At 44.3% G+C, this 25,391-nt stretch overlaps 1 protein-coding gene across 3 annotated transcripts; it reads left to right on the top strand.

Annotated features, from left to right (window-relative positions):
* The first annotated feature begins 3,757 nt into the window (after nt 1-3,757).
* Nucleotides 3,758-25,391, top strand: ATMIN (ATM interactor). Of its 3 annotated transcripts, XR_014713718.1 has the most exons (5): nt 3,758-4,067; nt 11,057-11,182; nt 13,145-13,344; nt 14,335-16,323; nt 17,657-25,391. XR_014713718.1 is itself a non-coding variant. In XM_084644306.1 (4 exons), exons 1-4 carry the CDS (start codon nt 3,828-3,830, stop codon nt 16,178-16,180), a joined length of 2,412 nt encoding a protein of 803 aa, XP_084500432.1. In that variant the 5' UTR covers nt 3,758-3,827; the 3' UTR covers nt 16,181-25,391. The 3 variants fall into 3 exon arrangements, 2 of the variants coding, with proteins under 2 accessions (XP_084500432.1, XP_084500433.1); XM_084644306.1 differs by having other exon boundaries at nt 14,335-25,391; XM_084644307.1 differs by lacking the exon at nt 3,758-4,067 and adding an exon at nt 5,193-5,229 and having other exon boundaries at nt 14,335-25,391.

Raw genomic sequence — 25,391 nt, forward strand, 5'->3', positions numbered from 1 at the left:
AGGATTTTTTTCTTTGATGGATTATTTAGTTACAGGTGTATACGCAATGTATACACGGTGCTTCTGAAGCATTTGGCATTGGCCACTGTAGAGAGACGGGATACTGGGCTAGATGGACCATGGGTCTGACCCAGTATGGCCATTCTTAAGTTTTTATGTAAATGTTTACCATTACATTATAACAGGATAGATAAGTGAAAACAATGCAAATAGCATCCCATTAGTTTTCATGAAGTTTAAACACCCAATACATTCTTGTACATCTAACCATTACTTTGATCTACACTAATACACAAGTGAATTGACCTGAATACACTCTAGCATGACCTGGTCTGTCACCATCACAATAGTGTCTTCCACATTCAATGCCCGGTTTGGTTGGCATGTCCTACGGTCATTGTTTAAGTAGGACTTCTAGTACCCACCTCCAAGCAGACAGACAACTGCTTGTTAGTCCCCAAGTCTACTTCTCTGGGATTCTATATTGGCAAAAGAACTGAGGAATGGTTGGGCTGGCTCTGCCCTTTATCTTCTCTGGTGGGGGTGCAGCACAAGTGTGACCTCAAGAATCTGATCTCTCACACACATGATGCCCATGTTCATCAAGAGTGGAATCCATGTGGCTAACACATCTTGAAGAACCACAGTTACTGTAGAGAAAATAATATTTATGTATCTAACTCAGTTTTCTCTCACGCATCTGATTTTCATATAACATTTATTTTTTTAAATAGGGTAATGTTGTACATATAATTTATTAGCCATACGTTTTAAGTGGATTAAACTAAATGTTTTGAAATGGGGTATTTCTGTTAATGCTTGAAGGAAAAACCTTGCTGTCAATTTCTAAATTTTTATAACCCTCAGGAATGTTCTGAGCCTGGATCATTATGTAGTTAATTAAAAGGATTTCACTAGTCATATGAGATCACAATGAACATATATTCAGTGTATCCCTTTACAGACTTAAGGATTTTTTAAAGGTTGCTTTTGCTGTGCAAATGCATAATCGGAAGAGGAAAATGAAAAGGTCCTCAATCCTGCGTCTACAGACCCTTATTTGCATAAAGATTACATTGTAGGGTTGTATAATCCAGAGTTATGGATATGACAGGGCCAATGAGAAATGTGAGAGAGTTGGAAAGAATAGTTTATTTTGTATTTGCAGCATTTATACAGTCTTCCAAGAACTCTCTACCTTATTTTGTCATCCATTTACATAATATACTACATGATAGAGAGAGATTATATCATCTGGTATATTTTATGTAAGCTATACTTTAAATATATGTGAGAATTCGGTATTTTTTAATTATTACTTTTCTTACCAGTAATATGTTTGGGAGTTAGAGGTTAAGGGGTAGAATCAAAGCTGAATCTGGCACAAAAGCATAGGAATGGATCTGGATTAGTGAAGTGACGGGATGGGTTAAGAATCCTGAAAACAACTATCCTGTGTGCTCGTAAATTGATCAAACCGATAGATATATATAAAAAATTCAGCTATATTTCAAAATATGATTACAGATGGAAAGAGAGATGACCTATGTAGTTTAATCAACCCAAATTGGTGCAGAGCAGATAACAGGCAAAGAGATGTGTGAATGGTGATCTCAGAGAGAGAAAATGAAGGTTTAGGAAGTGAATGTGGGGATGTAGTGGTAGATAGATTATAGATAGCCTTGAAGTTGAAGGGAGGTTTAAATCCTGCCATGTCATTTGTCTCAGTGCTCTTCTGCTTCATAAATCTCCACACGCTTACCAATGCACAGGGCCATGTGTGTTCCATGATTCCATGGCCGTGTAATTTGTAAGGGCATTCACCCTTTGCCATAGAAGAGCATTCACAATCTCAATTTTAAGTGCTTTTAAATTTGAGGTTTTTAACCCTTATGGCTGTTGAGATATATTTGAAATGGAGTGTTGTCTTCCTGAGTCTGTAAAGAGCCAAGAAAGACAAAATCAGAGACCTGTAAGTCTAGAAGGGACCTAGAAAAGTCATCTAGCCCAACTCCTTCCATTTGAGGCAGGGCTAACTGTGAATAGTCCATCCCTAACAGCTGTTTGTATAACATATTCTTAAACACCTCCAATGATGGGGTACTTGGGGCTGTTGCAAATGGGTAGCCATTGCTGGGGGGGGGGGATTACTGGCTTAATGGGGGAGCCCCAGCTGTTGCTGCCAAGGGAACACTGCAGGGCTCCTGCTTCCCACCATGCCCTTATTTCCTTCTCTTCCCTACCCCTTCCCCTGCCCCATCCTCTTCTCTTCCCCCTGCCCTATCCCATCCCCCTTCCTTCGCTACTGCCTCTTTCCCTCACCTCATTCTATTTTCCCCATATTCCCCACACCCTTTGCCCTGTCCTATTGTACAGAAAACAGGATAGTGACCATATAAGGTGCCAAGCACACACTGAAGAGAAAGATGACAGGCCATAGGACCCTGGAGGCACTGTGCAGCTGCAGAGGCAGTAAGCATCCAGCAGAAGCAGCAGCTCTGGACCACCCCCTCTGCTCCTCCAATGCCCCTCTCCAAACTACAGCCAGGGACTCTGGCCCTGATCTTGCGCTGCCCCATTTTTGTGCCCCCACCGGCTCTGTATCCTGAGTGGCTGCCCCTCTCACCCCACCCTAGTTATGGCCCTGGTTTTGATGTTACGTTGTGCCATCCTTTCATGCTGCAACCACTGGCTGATGCTACCCAGTTAGCTCATGTAACAATCTCTATCCCCCCTTGCCTTCGTGGTGTCATGGCTTCTTAACCCCACATCATTAATTGCCTCGCCCTCTAATGATAATTTGATCCCTCATCATCTATTGCATCATGACAATGATCTTTGCACTCCTGTCAGCCTGCTGCCTTGCAGTGTGGTAATGTTTTGACCTCATCTTAACCTGTGGCCTGGTGATGTTAGGGCACCGTACTGGGTCAGTGACCCACGGAGCAAGGATTATGGCTACCAGGTGTCCAGTTTTCGACCAGAACGCCCCGTCAAAAAGGGCTCCTGGCGGCTCTGGTCAGCATTACTGACCGAGCGTTTAAAAGTCCAGCGGTGCAGATGGATAAGGCAGGCTCCCTACCTGCTATGGCTCCACACAGCTCTGGGAAGCAGTGGCATGTCCCCCCTCCAGCTCCTACATGTAGGGGCAGGTGGGGGTGCCGTACACTGCCCCTGCCCCAAGTGCCAGCTCCTCAGCTTCCAGTGGCCAGGAACCACAGCCAATAGGAGCTGCGGGGTTGGCACCTGTGGATGGGGCACAGTGCAGCAGAGCTGCCTGGCTGCACCTCTGCTTAGGAGCTGCAGCAGGGGACGGACATGCCGCTGCTTCCTGGAGCTGTCTGAGGTAAGCGCTGCCCCAGCCCTGCACCCCTCACACCCCCTGACCCCCTCAATCCCAGCCTGGAGTCCCGTCCTATGCCCCAAACCCCTCATCTCCAGCCCCAACCCAGAGCCCACATCCCTCACCACTACCCCCTGTGCCCCAACACTCTGCCCCTCCCGCCCTCCGAACCCCTGGGCCCCAGCCTCACCCCAGAGCCCTCACGCCCCACCCCACGGTGAGAAGAGAGTGACGGTTATTCGGGAACGAGGCGAACCGGGCCGGCCCCGCGGCAGACGGAAAACTGAAGATTGGGCGATGCCAGGCGGAGCGAAAGAGCATCCGCGGGCGGAGCCAGGGCCGAGGGGCGTGACCAGCGCCGAGCCTCGTCGCGCTCCTTATGAATATTCAAATTACAAGATGACTAATGCTGAGCTGCCTCCGCCGTGCTCCCGGAAGTTCTGCTGCTGCTAGGCCGGTTTGTTTGTAAGTGGCCGAAAACAACATGGCGGCGCCAGGTGCTGCGGCGGCAGAGCGCGCACGGGGCGCAGCGGGGCCGGGGTGGCCCCGGGCTTCGGCCTCTGTCACGGAGCGTCCTGTGCCCCGGGAGCTCGTGCGGCCGTCGGTGACGGAGCTGTCCCGGGCCGTGCGGACCAACATTCTGTGCACGGTGCCCGGCTGCGGCAAGGTCCTGCCCAACAGCCCGGCCCTGAGCATGCACCTGAGCAAGGCCCACCGGGTCCAGGTACTGACTCTCCCCGGCCCTGGGTCTGGGTACAATCCTCCCCTGCCCTGGACATGGCCCCGCGGGTCCGGATACCGACCCTCCCCTGTCCTGAGTGCGCACCTGGGCACAGCCCAGCGGCTCTGGGTACCGCCCTGCGCTGAGCAAGGCCCACTGGGTTCAGGTACTGACCCTCCCCGGCCCTGGGTACAATCCTCCCCTGCCCTGGGCATGGCCCCGCGGGTCCGGATACCGACCCTCCCCTGTCCTGAGTGCGCACCTGGGCACAGCCTAGCGGCTCTGGGTACCGCCCTGCGCCCTGCGCTGAGCAAGGCCCACTGGGTTCAGGTACTGACCCTCCCCGGCCCTGGGTACAATCCTCCCCTGCCCTGGGCATGGCCCCGCGGGTCCGGATACCGACCCTCCCCTGTCCTGAGTGCGCACCTGGGCACAGCCCAGCGGCTCTGGGTACCGCCCTGCGCTGAGCAAGGCCCACTGGGTTCAGGTACTGACCCTCCCCGGCCCTGGGTACAATCCTCCCCTGCCCTGGGCATGGCCCCGCGGGTCCGGATACCGACCCTCCCCTGTCCTGAGTGCGCACCTGGGCACAGCCTAGCGGCTCTGGGTACCGCCCTGCACCCTGCCCCTGGGTACCTGAGCAAGGCCCACTGGGTTCAGGTACTGACCCGCCTTGGGTCTGGGTACAATCCTCCCCTGCCCTGGGCATGGCCCAGCGGGTCCGGATACCGACCCTCCCCTGTCCTGAGTGCGCACCTGGGCACAGCCCAGCGGCTCTGGGTACCGCCCTGCGCTGAGCAAGGCCCACTGGGTTCAGGTACTGACCCTCCCCGGCCCTGGGTACAATCCTCCTCTGCCCTGGGCATAGCCCAGCGGGTCCGGATACCGACCCTCCCCTGTCCTGAGTGCGCACCTGGGCACAGCCCAGCGGCTCTGGGTACCGCCCTGCGCCCTGCCCCTGGGTACCTGAGCAAGGCCCACTGGGTTCAGGTACTGACCCGCCTTGGGTCTGGGTACAATCCTCCTCTGCCCTGGGCATAGCCCAGCGGGTCCGGATACCGACCCTCCCCTGTCCTGAGTGCGCACCTGGGCATAGCCCAGCGGCTCTGGGTACCACGCTGCCCCTGCCCTGAGCATGCACCTGAGCGAGGCCCACCGGGTCCAGGTACTGACCCTCCCCGGCCCTGGGTCTGGGTACAATCCTCCCCTGCCCTGGGCATGGCCCCGCGGGTCCCGGTACGGCCCCACTCCTACTCTGAGCTTGCACCTAGGCATGATCCGGTGTGTTCTGGTACTGACCCTCCCCTGTCCTGAGTGTCACCTGAGCAAGGCCCACCTCCCTTAGCCCCTTGGGTCCAGGTACCAAAACCCTCATATTTCCCACTCCCAGCTCTGAGCAAGGCTCAGCTGTATCAGGTACTGACCCTCTTCCAGCCTAGCTGGTTTGGGTACCTGACTCCTCATATCCCTTCCCCCACCACCAAGCAAATCAACAACGTGCAGTGGATCCGGAGATCAACACATCCCTGGCTCGCTGGGTCTGGGTACCAAAGCTCCCCTACCCTTATCATGTACCTGAGCAAGGCACATGAGGCCCATGTACCAAGCCCCTCATACCCCCAGCGCTGAGTGTGTACCTGAGCAAGCCTGACCACGTCCAGGTACTGACCCCCAGCCCACTGGGTCTGGATATCTAACCCCCCCCACCGCCCTTAGCATGTCCCTGAGCAAGACCCTCCAGGTCCAGGTGCTGAACCCCATATTTTGCCTGTTCCAGAGCGTGCACCTGAACAAGTCTAACCAGGCCCTCCCCTCCACCCTTTAAAAATCCCCTAACCCTGGTCCAAGGAAGGCCCCCGTATTGAACCTCCCTCCCACAAATGCATGTCCCAAACACCTTCCTGGCCTTTAGCATACACCTAAGCAAGGCCATGGAATCAAACTCCCCCATGCCATATCCCCACTCCCCAGCCCAGCACTGTGCATGATGTAAGCAAGTGTAGATCCAGATACCCCTTCCTGCTTGTCCCCGTTATTCCTTACCCCTTGAGATCTTGGTCCTGAGAATGCACCATGTCCAGCTGTTCAGAGGCACCAACTTTCCACTTTCCCAGGGGGTGCTTGACCCCTGCTCCACTGCAGGCCCTGCCCCCACTCCACCCCTTCCCTCAAGGCCCCACCCCATCTCTTCCCACTCTCGTTCTGCCCTATCGTGAGTATACCCCGCCCCTGAACTCCCCCGCAGTTGCAGCTGATTGTGGCGGGGAGGAGGTACTGATCAGCAGGGTCTGCCAAGGTGCGGGAGGCACCAGGAGAGAGGAGCTGAACACCCACTATTTTTTTCCCCCATGGGTGCTCCAGCCCTGGAGCACCCATGCCGCTCTTGGCATGCACCTGAGACAATTGATTCCAAGTACCAAAATCCGTGAGTCTGTTCTTGAGTTAGATCCACTTGGTCCTGATATTTACTGCACCTTTGGTGCCCACAGCCCTGATCATGCAGGAAAGTAATACACACCAGGTCTACATACTGACCCATGCTCCCAACCTGACCCCAAGTGTGTACTTGAGCATTGACTGCCTACTGTTTGTCCAGCACTACATCTGTGTCCCCTGGGTCCTTCTTGCCTTCTGATTTATCTAACATCATCTAGATGGGGAGCTCACATTCCCAGTTTTGAAGCCCTCTGCAAGGGATAGTTAGCATTCTTTAGAAACAGTAAACTGTCCAATTGTTTCTAAAGCCACTGTTGTTCAAAGGGTACTGTAAAGATTTATATAGGTGTTGATGGGCTGTTCTAGATTAGTGTATCATGTTTATTCTATTACAATGGGAAGAATGATGCATTTTCTAGCAACAGCTTTTTTGATTAAAACACCCTTCAGTGTGAAAGATATAAACTTGATTAACAGTATATGCGTACTTAGTGTTTGGTTTGTCTCTGTGTAGTATTTGTGTGTGATATCTTTTAATATTCTTCAATCTTTTTTTAATATAAGAGATACTGTTAAGCGTAGCTTGGGTTTTTTCTTTCTAAAGATCATTCATCCTTTTATTCATTTTTTGTATTGCTGTGGCACCTGGAGACCCTGGCCACATTGTGCTACAGGAATACAAACGTACAGTTCCCCAGGCACCAAAACCTCCTATTTTCTCAGGGAAATAGTTAATTTTTTTTTTTATTATTGGTCGAGTTGGCCTATGTGGATCTTGGCTCAAAAGCAGTTGGAAGGAATTGAGTGACGTTAGCTGATGCGTCCTGCGGTTAAGGGACACAAGGCATAGATAGGGTTTGTGCGCAGTTTCAGCAGACATTCTTCCAAACATTCTGAGCTTGTGCTCTGAGGGGCACGCAGCACTCCTGGATCCACGTGGCCCGTCGGTTTGAACCACAGTTACTGCAGTATTTAACTGTTGTGTTCCAGGGTTGCTATCAAGGAAGAAAATACAATGCGTTCTTTCCCCACGTAAACGGCTGTAATGGCTCTCGGAACGGTTATCACAGTGCCGTGCATGCTCATGAGATTGCTTGTACTCCACTTCCCGTTTGGTAATGGTCCAGGCTAGTATTGGGACACCGTGTGGCTCAGACACACAGTGTCTATGGAGATGGGATTTTTAGACATAAACTGCCATTAGACTCTCTCTCTATCTGGTCGTGACTGATTGAATGATACTTTAGAGCAGAGACGGGCAAACTATGGCCCGTGGGCCACATGCGGCCAGTGGGACCGTCCTGCCCAGCCCTTGAGCTCCTGGCTGGAGAGGCTAGCCCCCAACCCCTCCCCCACTGTCCCTCCGCCGAAGCCTCACCGCGCCACCAGTGTGGGGGGGGGGGCTGCACTGTGGGGGCGCGGGAGAGCGGGAAGGGAGGCTCACTGCAGCCTCAGAGGAGCAGGCGGGAGCTGCGGGTGGCGGGAGTGTGGCGAATGTGGGCGGAGGGCTCAGGAGGAGCACCGGGCGGCCGCGCAGCCGGCTGGAGAGAAGCAGCAGGAAACCGTCGCTTCTCTCCAGCTGTGCGGCTGCCCCTGCTCCTCCTGAGCCCTCCACTCATGTTCACAGGGCTATATTCTGAAAGGGGCTTTAGAGGGGGGGTTGGATAGGGGGTGGGGTAGAGGGGGCCTGTCAGGGGGCATGGGTGTGGATAGGGATCGGGGCAGTCAGGGAGCAGGGGGGGTTGGATAGAGGGTGGGGTCCCAGGGGGGCGGTTAGGGGTAGGGAGTCCCAGCAGGGGGGCCCTCCATACAGTTTTGGAACCCCGATGTGGCCCTCAGGCCAAAAAGTGTGCCCACCCCTGCTTTAGAGCTACATACAGATAGTCCCAACTACGGAAACTTTTTACCAATATATGTAGAGCTGCCTTTTCCATATTCAGCATTGTTTTACAGCTTACCTCTCTTACTAAGCCCTTTTAGCAGTTAAGTCCAGATTGCTAAATAAATGCCTAAAAAAGCAGATAGTCACCTAGTGAAATTATCAAAAGCACCCGAGAGAGTCAGTGATAGCGAGGTGTCTAGGCACTTCTCAGAATTCTGCTTAGTGACTATCTGCTTCTTTAGGCACCTACTTTAGGCATATACCAGGGGTTCTCAAACTTCATTGCACCACAACCCCCTTCTGACAACAAAATTTACTACACGACCCCAGGAGGGGGGACTGAAGCCTGAGCACACCTGAGCCCCACTGATCTGGCTGGGGAGATCAAAGCCAAAACCCAAGTCCCACTGTCCTGGGTAGGGGGGCCAAAGATGAATCCCAAGCCCCACTGCCTCGGGCAGGGGGGCCAAAGCCCCTCCACCATTGGCTGAAGTCCTCATTGCTTTGGCTCTGGGCGGTTGGGCTTGGGCCCCAGCAAATCTAATGCCAATCTTGGTGACCCAATTAAAATGGGGTTGTGACCCACTTTGGGGTCCTGACCCACAGTTTGAGAACCGATGTACTATATCTTTACAAAATAAATAAATAATCTGACCCTTAGTAGCATGGTGGTGGTGGATTGTGGTGTAACAAGAGAATGATCTTGGAACTTAGTGGTTTTTAGATTTCTCTGACTGCACTTTATTTTGATACTTTCAGGAGTCAAAGAAAAAGAGGTGAAAGTAAAAACTTTGTCCCAAAATTCCACAAAACATTTAATTGATAAAGTTCAAGAATCCATCAGGTTCTCTTTTGGTGAAATGACATAGTTGACCATCTCATTCATTAGAGTCTTTGTACTTAATTGTGTGGACTTATAGCATTAGTAAAACTTACTTGCAACAACATGTCTTTTACTAGAAACCAGGTTTGAACGCTTAGAAATATAAGTTACTTGACGAAGTTGTATAGCATTGATTATGTTCCATTTATTGAAGACATAACTTATCTTGGTTTGACAACTGTTAATGCTTCATTCACTTTGACAAAAAGGAGCTCATTAATGTCTGTTTATTCCTGTTTGTGGGATTTGCCTCATGTTATGTTGCAGGAACTTTCTGGAAAACCATGCCTGTTGGAGCTGCATGAGCGCCCTTCTCACTTAAGATGTTTGAAGCAGAAGTTATAAAAACATTGTGCAGTCCCAAACTACCTCAGTTTGTGCATTTCTGTGGTCAGGTGCAGGGACCTTCTCTCTGTTCCCAGGGTGATTTCTTCGGGTCTTTTTAATCCAAAACTCAATTTCTTGTGTTGCAATATATTTTAATTGGGATCAGTGTTAAATAGCTTTCACTGTTGTACTGGTAGGTTTTTATTTTGGCCCGAAGGTTCTCTGGCTAGTACCAAAATGTCTGTCAGGGCTCTGGGGTCTCAGGTAAAAAAGGTGTATTTAAGCAGTGTGTGATGTGTCCCTCTATATTCTGGAGACAGATGTGGGTACCTGCTATTCTGCCTGGGGTTGTAAACCATTACTTGGATTGCATTGATAAGCAGCAGAGGCTCTGTGCCTTCATCAGGGAGGCCTTATGGGTCTGGTTCCTGGATCCAACATCAGATTAGCAGTCTCCCCCTGTGAAAAGAGCCATCAGATCAAGTCAAATTTAATTTCACATTGAAGAAGTTGGTACCAGAGAGAGATCTCCAGGGTTGTAGTGCCTGGAGTTTGGCTCCCCAGCCAGTTCCAGGATCTGGAGGGACAGAAGAGGTGCTATTTTTATCTTTATGCTTCCCAGCAGCACTCTGTTTTGCTTGGGTACAGCTGAGAATTTTAGCCCAAAATTCCTTCTTTGCTAGTAACCTGCTACTATCCGTAAGTGTCCATGCTCAGGTGGCTGAAATATGTGGAAAGCAGAGTAATGTGGTTGAGACTGAAGGAATCTTCCTTAGTGAGGGAGATGCCTCTTCCAGAGACAACTAAGCAGAATCTGTCCCTATTGGTATTCTGGTTCTGTAGTATATTGCTGTGAACATCTAGTCTGCATACAAGCACACACACAAAGTTTATTAAGTGGCACATGGAACTCTAGTTCTTTACTTTTACTTGCTTCAGCAACTTTGATGGCAGTGTGATTGTTCCAGGCAAATATAAACTGTAAAGTAGAAATCTTACTGGTTGGAAATGCCAAGCGTAATGCAATTCTGAAAATTAAAACCACATTGTATTGGAACACTGTAAATATTTAGTGAAATGCAGTGTAGAGGTTGGAGCTTTAGATCCATTCATTTTGGACTCTAAAAAGTTAAGAAATAGCAGGTGTAAATTGTTTAGATTTTGAAAGTATTTCCTCTATGCTGGGGAGAATTTAATATTTGTAGTAAAATAATAGTATACTGCTCTCGGATCATCCGTTGTGATTCCTGGGGAGTTCTGCTGGTATAGTTACAAAATAGTATCTGAACAGATAAGCAACTCCATTTGAGCTGAGTAATCTACCAATTCACTTAACAAAGAGTTTTTAGCTTGAATGTCAAGGCTGGTAAACTAAATGTTGAGCAAAATTTAATCTGTATTCTGAACACTGTATTAATAGTACAGGCCCATTTGCCAACTTTTAATAAAAATGTACTTTTTCAGGATGGAAAAATAAATGCATCAATAAGAAAGGGTTTGAAAACTACACAGAAATTCTACTGCTGTCCTATTGAAGGCTGCCCTAGAGGACCAAACAGACCATTTTCCCAATTTTCACTTGTAAAACAGGTATTTATTTTTTTTCTGGACTACTTTTCTTGAGTAATAGTATAAGAGGAATCTGGGGACAACATGGGCTAAATCTTCAAGAGTGCATATACCTTCCTGTATCCAAACACATGTGCCAGACATCCCAATGTGTATACTCAAGTTGCAGAGCAAGTGTGTGGAGAAAGGTTTCAGAGTAACAGCCGTGTTAGTCTGTATTTGCAAAAAGAAAAGGAGTACTTGTGGCACCTTAGAGACTAACCAATTTATTTGAGCATAAGCTTTCGTGAGCTACAGCTCACTTCATCGGATGCATACTGTGGAAACTGCAGAAGACATTATATACACAGAGACCATGAAACAATACCTCCTCCCACCCCACTGTCCTGCTGGTAATAGCTTATCTAAAGTGATCATCAAGTTGGGCCATTTCCAGCACAAATCCAGGTTTTCTCACCCTCCGCCCCCCCCACACAAACTCACTCTCCTGCTGGTAATAGCCCATCCAAAGTGACCACTCTCTGTTTCATGGTCTCTGTGTATATAATGTCTTCTGCAGTTTCCACAGTATGCATCCGATGAAGTGAGCTGTAGCTCACGAAAGCTCATGCTCAAATAAATTGGTTAGTCTCTAAGGTGCCACAAGTACTCCTTTTCTTTTTGTGTGGAGAAAACCCAGTCTGTGTGCAGATGGCAGTTTGCACATCCACTTTGGAAGACTTGGGTCTTTGTGTCTGTCAGTCACTGGCATGTTCTCATTTTAAAAAAAAAACTGATAAGAAATGAATGTTAGAAAAGATCATTCATATAAGATTTTTCTAAAGAGCTGACCTATGGCTAACATTTTTTCTATTAATGTCCAATTATAACAAAAAGAAGTCCAAGCGCAATAAGCTGGATTTAAATTATTAGCCATCTTAAATGGATAAGAAATAAGGCATGTACTTTTGTCTCAGGAGTTGATGTCTTTACACAGTTGACTTTCTGTTGCATGTTCATCAGGATTATCTCTTGCTAAGAAAATGTCACTTATGCATTCTTTATGAAAAGTATTAAATTCTATTGAAAACCCAACTGCCAACATTTGACTCATCTTCAGTGTCAGTCAGCTGCATGATCGAGCATGGCAGTGATGTGGTCTAGTGGCTAGAGCTGTGGGCCATAAATAAAGGGTTCTATTTACTTGTTCTGGGAACTTTGGACAACTCACTTAGCCTCTCCTCTTTGTTCCAGTTCTTTATTGAAAGAGAGAGCGTGCCTCTCTCAGGATGGGTATTTTGATGATTTAACTAACGTTAATAAACAGCAAGATTCTTGAATGAGGGGCACTGTGGGCTTGATCCTGTGCCCACTGAAGTCAATAGCAAACCTCCCATTGATGTCAATGGTACAGGAAGCCCAGTAAGTGTTAAGTGGCAGTAGTTAATCTATAGCTAAAAGCTGTGGGGAATTGATGACATAAAATTAATGACAAGGTGTATGAGATTGCCAACAAGTTCATTCTCTGGTATTGTATGAAGACTTACTCCCAAGTAAAACAATGAAAATCAATTTGCAGATCAAATGATGGTGTAAAATCATAGTTATTTGTACAAAAATACTTTAAATAATGAAATTAAATAATGAAAACTAATTTAAGCAACTTTTCATTGTTTATTTTTTGCCCTCATCTCAACTTTGACAGTGAAACTAGACTTCTCTTCATTCTGTAGTTCTCATGCCTCTAGAATAGTATTGTATAGTTTGTGCCTTGAGCAGTGCAAGAAAATGTTTAAATCTTTTTTTCAGTGAAAAGCCTAAATCTTTCTATTGAATTCTTAAAACTGTTTCTGATTAAGGATAGTTTTCTTACTCTTCTCCAAGACTAGCGCATCTCCTAAATTGTTTTGCGTATGCTAACACTGTATCTGTCTTGTAAAGAAATGACCTCTTAACCAATTATTTTGTATTGCTAACCTGTCTAACTTTCACTGTGAATTTTAGCACTTTATGAAAATGCATGCTGAAAAGAAGCACAAATGTGATAAATGTAGCAACTCGTATGGCACGGAATGGGACTTGAAACGACATATAGAAGACTGTGGCAAGACTTTCCAGTGTACTTGTGGGTGCCCTTATGCCAGCAGAACAGCATTACTGTCTCATGTTTACAGAACTGGCCATGAGATCCCTGCAGAGCACAGGTAACAGTGAAGCTATTGTTGATTAAGTGGTTTAATTTATTGTATATTAAGTATTATGGCATCTTCCTACACATGCCCCATAATTAACTCCTTTCGGTTGATGGGAGGTGGGCCTGTCTCCTACCTATATGCAATTAACTCCCACTAACACTAATGCAGTTTGCAGCTTCTTCCTTCCATTGCTTACAGCAGTTCTAGATCTATTGATGGCAATGGGAATTGAGTGTCCAGTACTATGTAAGATCAAGCTTCTAGTGTCTAGCACAAGAAGTGCTACCAGCTATGGTCCTCTTATTGCTGGTGACATTTATTGCATTTGTTGTTAGAACTAAGAGTGATTCTCGTTGGAACTGTGCATCCTGCGGTCCTATGAAATTAGAAAGGGAATGTTCTTGGACGCGGAATGTGCACACCCAGTGTAGTTCTGTAGCCTGAAGTAGGCAACGTTCATTAAATATTTTTACTCGTAACACTTATACAGCACCATATGTGTCAGTTGCTTTCATTAGTAAGACAATAAGATAAGTATCAAAAATTGCCATCTATAAAAGTGTATAAATCTTCCTAGTAGTGTGCATGCATGAAGCAATCTATTTACTGAATCCTACTATATCTTGTCTTGCAGAGTGAGATGCTGCAAGATTATAATACTTGTGCATTCTTGTATGCAAGGGATAGAAAACCTAGTCTCCAATTTTCTATAAGACTGTAACTGCCTACTTTGGAAAAGTCTTTTAACATTTTCTTAAACACCACAACCCAAAATGCTGAGAGGTTACTCTTTTAGCATTTTCTTCATTCTCTTCCTTATTAAAGTGAAAAAAGGTCATGGTCAGGATTGGTTTTTCTGCCAGTGCAGACCTATGGAAGGATTTAACTTATACCTCCATTCCCACAAGGTCTAGTGTCATGATTGAAAGAGTTGGGAGGGAAGATTTTGTTGTTGGTCTCTAAACTGTGAGATAAATTCTGAATGTATCATGTTTACAGGGATCCACCTAGTAAGAAAAGGAAAATGTGCACTGTGGTTTCCAATCAGCACTTGGCAGAGAAGGCAGAGAAAGCAAGTGAAGCGTTCATCAATGCACGCATCAGTAGTACTTGCACTCAGGAATTGGAATCATCTGAGATGAAGCTAATGGCCTCCTTTGAAGGCTCCTGCCGTTCTAATATCCGTAAGCAAACGCTCTCACAGCCAAAGTGTACACCGAAAATGCTTTTGCCAAAGCCCAAAGTAGCTTTGGTTAAACTTCCAGTAATGCAGTTTGCTCACTTGCCTATTTTTGTATCAGCAACAGATTCCTCTGTCAAACCTGTTGTGGTGGCTGTTGATAATCAAGGCTCTGTTATGAGTACTGTTCACTTATTACCTCAGTCTATAGGAATTCTGATACCAGCATTAGAGGCTGAAGCACTTGTATTTAAAAACACTGTGCCTATTTCAAAAACGGCAAATTCTGGTGATGTTGAACCGATTAGCAACAGTGTCCAAGTCAATTTGAGTAAGGTAACATCAAATAATACAGTACAAGAGCTGGGGAGCATTTGTCACAAGAATAAAATCTCTTCAATAAATGTACAAACTGACTTATCTTACATTTCACAGAACTTTGTGCCATCTGCAGCCTGGACTCCTGATTCTTCTGTATCCTCTTGCTCTCAGACAGACCTGACATTCAGTTCACAAATTTCGCTACCGGTTAGCGTTCAGACTCAGACATTGTTGCCCAGTTCTAAACTGACTTCATCCATAGCTGCCCAGACTGATGCTTTTGCTCAGGCTTGTTTCCAGTCATCTGGCGTTTCTAGAGAGACCCAAACCAACAGAACACAGAACTGTATTGAAGAGAGAGTACAAATGGACCAGGCTGTAATGTGCAATGACATTTTTGACAGTGTTCATTCGGTTTACAATGTTTCAACCCAGATTGGGCTCCCGGAAAACAATTTAATGGCTGCAAACATGGATCAAGGATTGCTACAAAGAAGTAACTGCAAGACCCTGAGTCAGGATACAATAAAAACTGAATCCATTATCAACTTCAATACACAGACTACTATACTCCCACAGCAAAATATGACGGATAATCAAACCCAGACAATGGACTTACTAAGTGATCTGGAAAACATCTTTTCAGGTAACATGCCTGGTCAGACATTGGATAATCGTGGTCTTTTGTCTGACGCTAGCTCTGGTGCTGATACACATCTGCCATCTGGCCCTACACAGAGCACGGGAATAGACTTTGACATTGAAGAGTTCTTTTCAGCTTCCAATATTCAAACCCAAACTGAGGAGAGTGAACTTGGTAACCTGAACTCTGAGCCGGTCTTGGAATCTCTGGACATTGAAACACAGACTGACTTATTTTTTTCGGATAGTGCCACTCAATCCTATAGCTGCAGAGGAAATTCTAACTTTTTAGGTTTGGAAATGTTTGATACCCAGACACAGACAGACTTAAATTCCTTCTTAGACAGTAGCACCCATTTGCCTTTGGGAAGTATTTTGAAGCAGTCCAGCTTCTCCATGAGCACTGACTCGTCTGATACTGAAACCCAGACAGAAATACCCTCTGCTGCTAAACATATAGCTAGTCAAAATATAGAAAATAAAGTCCAGCTGAATAGTGCTGAAACACAGACTATGGATAGCTGCTTTGAGACCCTTGGAAGCCTATTCCTTACCAGCAATGAGACACAGACAGCTATGGATGACTTTCTTCTGGCTGACTTGGCCTGGAATACAATGGAGTCACAGTTCAGTTCAGTAGAAACACAGACCTGTGCAGAATTGTGTTCCTTGGTTTGTCAGAAGTTTGGAACAAGCCACTGAGTGCTACTTAATAAAATTGTTTTCCTTGTGGTTTGAAACTAAATTATTGGGGTGGGGAGCGGGAGAAGGGACTGACCAAGTTATCTACGTTGAATGTAGTTGCCCACATGCAGTTGGTCTAAGAAAACCTTTTCATGCATAAGGTACTTCAGCTGTTGTATATGTAACTTAAACATAGAATATGTGTACATGCTTGTAACCTGTTCATGTAAGTTTGAACTTTAAAGTGAATGTTCTCGTGGTGCCTACCATTGTTGATCTGTGTTACAAAGCTATATCAACATGTCGATTGAACCTCAGTTCAGGCTTTTATATTTGTCTATACCTATATACTTCTGGCTCAGACCTAGGCCTACTTTTGCATCAAGACAGTAAGCCTATCTAATTCTGACACATCTCGCTCACCAAAAAAGCCCTTATTGGCATAAGCTGCTTTTTGTTTTTTAAAGTCTTAAATTTGACAAGATTATCATATGGCAAGGTTTACCAGTCCTATACAAAAATAGATGTTGAGGAATGTATTAGTAGATGTAGTTTCCAAGCAGTTGTCCCAAAAATGAACCTGTAACACAAATTTGCTGATTATTGCGTATATAATTTAAAGTGCAACTAATGTGGGTAGTGACACTTGTTTTTACTTCTCTCTGAATTGGTATAATCAGCGTTGATGTTAGGGGGGTATAAAAAGAACTTTTGAGATACTTAACTCTTAAAGTTATTATGCAGTAACTTCACTGCACATACTGTAATAAAACAGACAGCATACAGGTCTAAAGTATTTTTGGACTTTTCAAGGAGGGATTTGTGTTCCTAAACTATGATATTTTTTTTTATTTTTTTTTTCAAGAAACTCTGGTTCTGATGAAAACAAAATCAAGGACATTCTAAATATTAGAATGTCTGTCTGAGTGAAAGATCAGAAGAAATCATCAGGTTACATTGCAATTCACCTACCAATAGCACAGTATTTGCTAATTTGAGGAACAGTATATTGGTTATACTATAACTACCAACCTTACCAAAGACCTTAGGAAACTTGTAATGACTGAATTCTCTGATATCCTGTTGATTAAATTACTACTCTTAAATCTTACTCTTCTAGAACAAGACTAGGTAGAACTCTGAAAGTTCAGAGTGTTTGAGGCTGCTGACTTCCCTGTATAGCAGCAGGTACTTTGTTCCTCTGCACAGTGGGCTCTGCAGCCCCTCATGCCCCTGGCTTCACTGTAAAGCATTTCCCTTCAGCGGTTACCTGTTAAAAGCTGATGATGCTCAAAAAAGTATGGAGATTTTCTTCATCTACAGTCATCTCCTATCTGGTCAGTGACAACAGTCATCTATTTCAATGGAGAGGCAGTTATTCTGATGTGAATTTCTGCTCTGTGAGCCAGTCTTCAGCCTTGCATCACTTTTTTCCCCATCTTTTAGTATTTCTGAGGTTACTAACTTTTGTATTTTCTTGTAACTTTATTTCAGGAGCATCCAGTTCTGCCTTGAAGGTCAGTCTGGAAGGCTGGTTGCAGCTGTGCCTTGCCTTAGAGCACCTGTGTGTGCCATCCAGAAATCTTTGGAACCGATTCCATGCTCCCCTGTCTCCAGTTTATGGAAAAGGCACAGCTCTGAAGATCAGCGTGTAAAAGGCACAATCCTCTATCTGTGTTGGTAGGAGACTCAAAGTGCAACTGGTTTGCTGCAGCCTGAGTGGTGGTAGCAATTGCAGATGGAATTTGAGGTTCCATTGATGTTTGGAGCACTGCAGTGGGGTCAGAATGCCTCAACACACTAGCAAGATCTGTCGTCTTAGTGTGTTGTCAGAGCTTGGCACACTAGAGGAATTTGTAATGTTGTGGCCTAGGTTGCCTTACCATTTCATCGGAGTATGGTGAACGTGCAGGGCACTGACAGCACCGTTGATCTATCAGGGCTTGCTGTGCCATTGGAGCTTGATGCACTAGCAGATAATCTTGGATCACATCAGAGCTGGGTGCTACAGTGATACTCTCCCAGCACAGGCACATCTTGTTCCTACTCGTTCCTGTTCCTACTTCCAATATGCTGGGTCAGTGCTATTTGGTGGCATCTCAAAACAGAGGCTTGGTGTATTTCTGGTTAGCATGCCAGTCGGTATCTTTGAGGGGACTTGGAGCATTGGCCTGTTTGTGTACAAACATACCAGGCATCGACGCTATGGAGTAACTTACATGATATACAGGTGCATTGCCCAGCTGTTCCCCTGCTGCACTAGGCAGATGTTCACCCATAGCACTAGTGCCGATGAAGTGAGTTTGAGGTGCTGATGGTTGGTACACCGTAGAGCCTTCTTTATGGGGGAGTTCTTCATGGTGGTGGCTTGAATTGCTTTGCCTCAGAGCATTTCAGACCGCCTTTACCCAACCCCAACTTCTGCATGATTGCTTGTTGTAGTAGACCAAAACGTTGTTGTGACGGGGATAGCTTAGTATGATGTGCAGTGAATGTATTGCATACCTGAGCTCCCAGGCACACCAATTCTATGCCTCTGCAGCCCACTCTTCAGGCCAGTGTTTCATAGATGCATTTTGGGGCGCTGCTGTAGTGTGCCAATCAGTAAGGCATTGTCTGTACCGATCTTGGAGCATTGGACAGATGAGGAAGTCAGATACATAGACATCAGTGTATCATGGGGCCACTCCCAGGCACAAGATCAACTTGTTGGAGAGGTTTGCACATCTGTGTCTGCCTTTGAGAAGATAAGGTTTGGGCTTTGCACTAAAGCACCCAGCTTGAGCTGTCCAGTGGCCTTGAGTCCTGCAGTCTTCATAAACTGAGAGGAAGCGTGAGACATGGTGTTCTAACTGGGCGTATTTGCCAGTAGGTGGCAGATACCAGTTAAGACCATAGTGAAACTTGAATTTTAATTTTTGCAATAGTATTCTGGTACTTGTGATTGGATGTACCACAAGACATGATTTCAGTGGGCCTGAAGTCCAAGGAGGAACAAAATACATAATTCATATCGACAAATGATGAAGACTGAGCCTGTCTCCCTTAACTGTGGTCACCAGACCTTCATTCAAATTCCATTAAGTCAAAGTATGCAGCTTCCTGTGCTGTCCAATTGGTAATTGCCTTTAGATAACCACATTCTCTACTTGTAGATGTCTTTGGGATGCATGTTCGCTACATGAGCTCATTGCAGTCTCTGGTCTCTTCTTTGGTTGCCTTGGGGCATGTTTACTAATCTAGGGTCATTACTGAACTCTAGAGTTTTGGCTTCTCTTTCAGACTTTTGTATCTTCTCCTCAATGTTGTGTGTTGCCTCTCACTAAGCTGATGTATGTCCAGTTACTTTATTGACCAGAGGAGTAACCCTTTTGGCTGCAGCAGAAAGGAAGAGGCTGGATTAAGCACTCAGCATATCCCTGCAAGTATATCCTTAGTTGGTCGTTTTAAAGGTCATGTGCAGATCCCAGAGCAACTCCTTAGCACATTTTGTTCACTGGTGGTAATAAGGACCCAAGATCCTGCTTTCAGTTTTGCAAAGGAACACTTGCTTACCCACAGGAAGAGGGGAGGTATTGGGTATATGTTTGACACTAATCAGTCACTCATCTGTGTAGAAGTTTTTGTTTCTGGAGTCCTGATGGAAGTGATCTATAGCCCGTCCTTTCTGGGCACAGCTCCCAGCCCAAAACTGAGAATGTTTCCCTCTTTACTATGGAGGACTTAACCAATATGCTAGATGAAGGTGACTGTTCTGTTGCAGGATATTACTTTGTCAAATCAGTCTTTTCTTGGGAAGGCTTTTGACTTTTCCTGCTTTCTTAAATGTGCTATTGTCAAGCCAACAGACTCAGCTGGTGGGCATCTCTGCCCCTACTTGAAATTGTGTAATGCAAACAACAGATCCTTCTACATACCTGCCTTGTAATGTGCATGCCCTATGCTGCTTGTCACCTGTTTAATATCTCCCTGACGTTCTCAGATGTGGAAGTGTCCTGGAATTGTCCACAATCCTGAGTGTACTAAACTGCCTTTTGCTATTCTAGTTCTCCATGATTTGGTGAGTCTGCTGCTTTGTGGAAACTCCCTTCAAGTTTCTTTCCTCTAGAAGCAGGAGCCCAGTCAGCGTGGTATACTGAGAGAAGAGAAAACTACTTGCATGTAATTCTGGTTCTCTGAAGATATAGTATGACTGGATTCCTTCTCACCCATCCAATTCCTGTGAGAGACAGATGAAGTATGGCTGGATTCATCCATCCTGTCTTTTACTATTTGTAGCAATGTTTATGCTTTGGTTTTAAGAGTTATTTCCCACTGGCTTACTGTAGAACTAGCGAATGCATTTCTTAGTGCATAGATGGCTGCGGCCATCCAACTGATGCATTGATTATACTGACATCTCAAAGTGAAAGTTAGATACATAAGTTCTCATAGGTAATTGCTTCAATCTCTTGCTCAAAAAAACTAGCAACTGGAGAACAAGCAGGCTGTACGGAGGTGGAACGTACCACCTGCCGTGGAAGAGATGATGATGTGGGGACTCAGCAGCCCTGCACAACTTGACATTTTGGAAGTTTAGGCTTTGTTCCAGAAGCCCAAAACTCAAGAGTGGGGATCAATTTCTGTGACATGTTCAGTGTGTGGAATTACAGCAGGTAAGTTTCCCACTACTAGCCCCCCAAGTACTACTAGCCACCTCACAGGCTCGTGGTGCCGAACTGCAGGTTATCCTTTCTTTGGTTTAAGCCTAAACCTTTTTACAAAGGGGTGAATTGTGCATGCACGGTTACCAGTGACTATGGCCTAAAGGAAACCAGCAGCATTTTTCAATAGAAATTAGTTTACACTGCTGGTTCCCATGAACAGTTGTCTTATTTCAGTTCTCTAAAATATGCAGTTACAGAGCACAGTAATATGACAGGGCTTCCATGCTGAATTTGGCCCCATTTCTCCTAGCCCCGCAGGATTAACATTTGGCTATTACCTTAAATGAGTATGGTAGTATCACAATTTGAATTTGTTAAATAAAATCCAGTGGCATGAAAACAATTTAACAGTAAATATACCTTGTTTTGATGGACATGGGTCACTTTAGTCCCAGAGTTACCTACAGTCAAAACAAATGTGATGTGTTCATTCTGATTGTAGAAAAATATTTACATTGGAAATTATGAAAATGGGGCTGTGGAAAATTCCTTACACGAAAGGAATGGATTCCACATCATTAAGATATCCCTAGTTCTGGATTTATTAATTAACACTTGTAATAGACGAGAGAGGTCACAGCCAAATTTGGCCCTGTTGTGCTAGGCACTGAACAAATACATTAAAACTTTATTTGAAATCTTCAATTAATATTTTTCTCTTCCAAACTAATTTTTTTCTTTTTTCAATTTCAATTTTTCTTGCATTGCCCTTCCAAAATGATTTGCACTACCTTAAGTGTGTCAGTCAGCAAAACTGATTTTATGCAGGATTCTTTCTCAGTATTGTTAACCGTGACTTAGGTGTTTCACTACCCTTTTGTTGGCTGTAATGGGCTGGCTGGTGAATAAAGGGAGACTTTGTTTTTGGTACCCAAAATAGCCGATGGTTTTCCCCATAGCCTCTCCACACAGACTTTTTTCCAAATAGTCATACTTGCACATCCTGCTTTATCCCAATTTCTCACCCTTGCAACTATTGGATCTCACAATTTTGTGTTAGACCACTCTGAACTCCACTCAAATGGGCTGTGATTGGTCACCTAATCATGCATCACATAACCTGTTTGTTTGTGGGAAAAACTTGAATGTAGGATTTGCCACTATGGATCAGCCAACTGGTTAATCAAATCCAGTATTCTACTGCTGGCAATGCTTATTACCTGATCTTTCAAAGGAAAATGGAAAAACCCTAAAATGCTCTAGGGCCTGATCCAAAGCCATTGGAATAGATAGTATCTCCGTTGCTCTCAGTGGGCTTTTGGATCAGACCTTTAGAAAACCATATAATACTTTTCTCTCGGCCAGAGATGAATTCTTCCCTGGTCTGTCACAATCATTTTACTGTGCCCTGAAGCACGAGTTAAGATGAAGGTGCTCTACTTTCCTTGGCTGGCTGTACATAAAGTTGAATGTTATCTTGTCTGTCTAAAGCATCCAGTTTTTCAAAGGGTGGTAAAAGCAATCCAGAGACAAGTCTATATTGTCTCTTGGATACGTCCACATAACCCTCATGGCATGCAGATTCCCTGAGAGAAACACCAGGGACAAAACATTTAAATAGAGGAGTAATGCAATTGTGGACACTTCTAATTTATGTACATTAGAGATTTGGATGCTTTTATTGTAAATAGGGTATTTTGCATCTACCTGGGCAGAGAAGTGGCATACTGGTAACGTGCATGTACGTAGCTATTTGGACATGAACATATGCATATATCAACTTCAAAACAAAAAAACTGGCTTTAGCTTCTGAAAGAATACTGACACTTGTATGCAAATTAAACATATTGCACTTTCATTCATTAACACAAAGGAGACATAAACAAAAGTGCACTTTTCAGGGCGCAGCCCCTTTCTTATATTCTTCAAAATATAAGCAAAAAGACAGCTGAAAAACTAGATATGTCAAACGTAACAATGAGTTGCCTTGCATTTTTATTGGTGTCACTATATATTGGTAAAAGTTTACGTTAAGCCCTGATAACAGAGAGGAGGCATGTTTGTTTATACTATGGAGATATGCAGGCACCCATTTATGTGTATACACTTGTAAATACTTATTTGAGCTATTTGATAGCATGAAAAAACACTTTGTTTAAATTGCAGGGAAGTGTTTGTTTCCTCAGCCTGACAGAAATTGGCAGTCTAGGATAAATTGAATTCTCTTAAATATACATGTACACTTTTATGTATGTAAAGTAGCTGCTGTGTAGAAACTCTTCTCTTCGACGTTATCTGAAATCCTAAAGCAGCATAAAGCATTTATATTCAGTTAAGAGTTAAACAGCTTAAAGAAACTAAGACTGTAAAACTGGTCATGCTGAACTTGTTCAAGCTATAAACCATTCCAGATCCACATCTGTTTTTTCCCAATTTACTTTTTTATAAATTTCCCTTGAAAATGTGACCTCCAAGTACACACGTGCCGTGCCTTTTTTAAAAGTCTAAATTCTGCTGTTACTCATGTGTACATATAAATTACCTTTCAGAGTAGCAGCCATGTTAGTCTGTATCCGCAAAAAGAAAAGGAGTACTTGTGGCACCTTAGAGACTAGCAAATTTATTTGAGCATAAGGTAATAGAGCATGTTTCTAACTTAACAAAATGACTGTGTTCTGCTATTTTAGGTCCTGGTCCTGCCAGGTACATTTTGGTACATTTTTAACGTTAAGCATGTGAATAATGTAATTTATTTCAGTGGTACTGCTCACATTCTTAACTTTTAAGTGCATATGTGTTGGAAAGGTTGAGGTTTTAAATTAAAAGGTTATCTAATATAAAATCACGGGTGTAGAATGTACTTGAATAAAGCATGGATGTGCATAATATGAGTATGCTTTGTTCGGTCAATGTAAATCATTCTTCATTTGCTAAAGGAATATCTGGTGCTGAAATTACAACACTGAGGTCAACCAAATTATATTTAAATGATCTTTTATCATGAAAGTTGCTCAGAGTAATTCTCCAGTTTCCTTTGCTTTAATCTAATTTGGGGATGCTCTTTGTCATTTTGACAACACAATCTGCACGTGAAGATTTCCGTTGTTCCAAATAAACATACTCCAAAATGTCAATTTTGAGGTGGGCCTTTGAGTCTCACTTTGATTTGTTGAAATATGCTGCTGTGCTTGTTTCAACAAACCTACTGCAAACAGGCTTTCCTTCCTAATGCTCTCTGTAAACCTAGGTAGTAAATATCCAGGGGTAGGGGGTATGTTAGTGACCATGCACTTCCATGCATGGAGCAAATTTGCAGGAATTTCAGTGGTTCTCAAAATCTCTGAAGCTTTTTTTAAACTAGTTGATGTGAATTAAAGTCTACATGCTTGAATGGCAAACAAGTCAGTGGAAGGATTTGCCAGCCTACAGCTAGAGTGAGTACTATTATTAAAATTCCTTTGCTATGCAATTAGTAGACTCAAAGGGCCAGATTGTTCAACTCTGTATTGACCTGCATTCAGGTTGATGTAAAGTTTGTCTGTTTGGTATGTGCATCACTCTTCCAGTTCACCAAGAACTAGAGTAGTGGACATCCCCAAATGAGTTTTCTGCTACTTTAAAAATATCAGCAATCTGCTGAGCAGTTTCTGATTTATACAGTCCCATAAATCATCCTTTATACTGCCTTTAGGTGGAAAACATTAGATAACTTCAGAAGCAATACATCAAGTGGATTAGTAAGTTTCAAACAGTGGCCTCCATTTTGGAATGTGCAGTTTTGCCAATGCATGTTTCAAGCACTGGGTTGCAGAGCAGACCGTACTCTACATATATTTGCAAGAGCACATATGGAAGGGGTGGGCTATGAGCCATGTTTTCAACAGGCCTTATTTTCATTTTTAACCACTTATTAGAATTTAGCCACTGATTATGTTTCACTTACATTTAAAATTATTTGGAATGGATCAGCACAAAACTCCATGGATGAGTCTGTTCCAAAGCGTATTGAAGTAGCTAGATTTGTCAACCACATTTGAAATATCATCAGAAGAGTCTGTTTCATCTCCTCACTGTATGATGTTTGAGCTTCTAGTCGGGTGACCAGATAGCAAGTGTGAAAAATCAGGATGCAGGGTGGGGGTCAGCATTTATAGAAGAAAAAGCCCCAACTATCAGGACTGTCCTTATAAAATCAGGACATGTGGTCACCCTAGCTTCTAGTGGACAAACTTCTGTTTCAGAAGGATGGTCCTATTTGGCTTTTGCCATTTTAGCCAATTAAATTGTAATAAACAGCCAGAACAAGTGGGTTTTTTGTTTTATATAAAATTTACAAGTGGCATCCCAAAGAAGAAACGTCTTAATAGTGGTGAAACTGTTTAGTATAATGCATGCAAAAAAAACCTGTGCCAAAAGTTTTTTTTTTGCATTTGTCTCATGTTACCTTCTAAAGTTGTACTGTTACATACATAAAGCTACAAGTAAGTTATTCGTAAGTGTTGCAATGCTTTTCACCAATGAAGAATTTCAGTAATCTTGTAAATGATGCATAATACGTTGGAGTAAAGTTAATTTCAATCTGA

Source organism: Lepidochelys olivacea, assembly GCF_965140295.1.
Source record: "Lepidochelys olivacea isolate rLepOli2 genome assembly, chromosome: 12".
Taxonomy (NCBI): Eukaryota; Metazoa; Chordata; order Testudines; family Cheloniidae; genus Lepidochelys; species Lepidochelys olivacea.

Bases quoted from the DNA above. Each gene is read 5' to 3' on its own strand.
- ATMIN (XM_084644306.1), top strand. From the start codon at position 3,828: ATGGCGGCGCCAGGTGCTGCGGCGGCAGAGCGCGCACGGGGCGCAGCG. The intron at 11,183-13,144 runs GTATTTATTTTT...TGTGAATTTTAG, and splicing joins AATTTTCACTTGTAAAACAG to CACTTTATGAAAATGCATGC. The intron at 13,345-14,334 runs GTAACAGTGAAG...TCATGTTTACAG, and splicing joins GAGATCCCTGCAGAGCACAG to GGATCCACCTAGTAAGAAAA.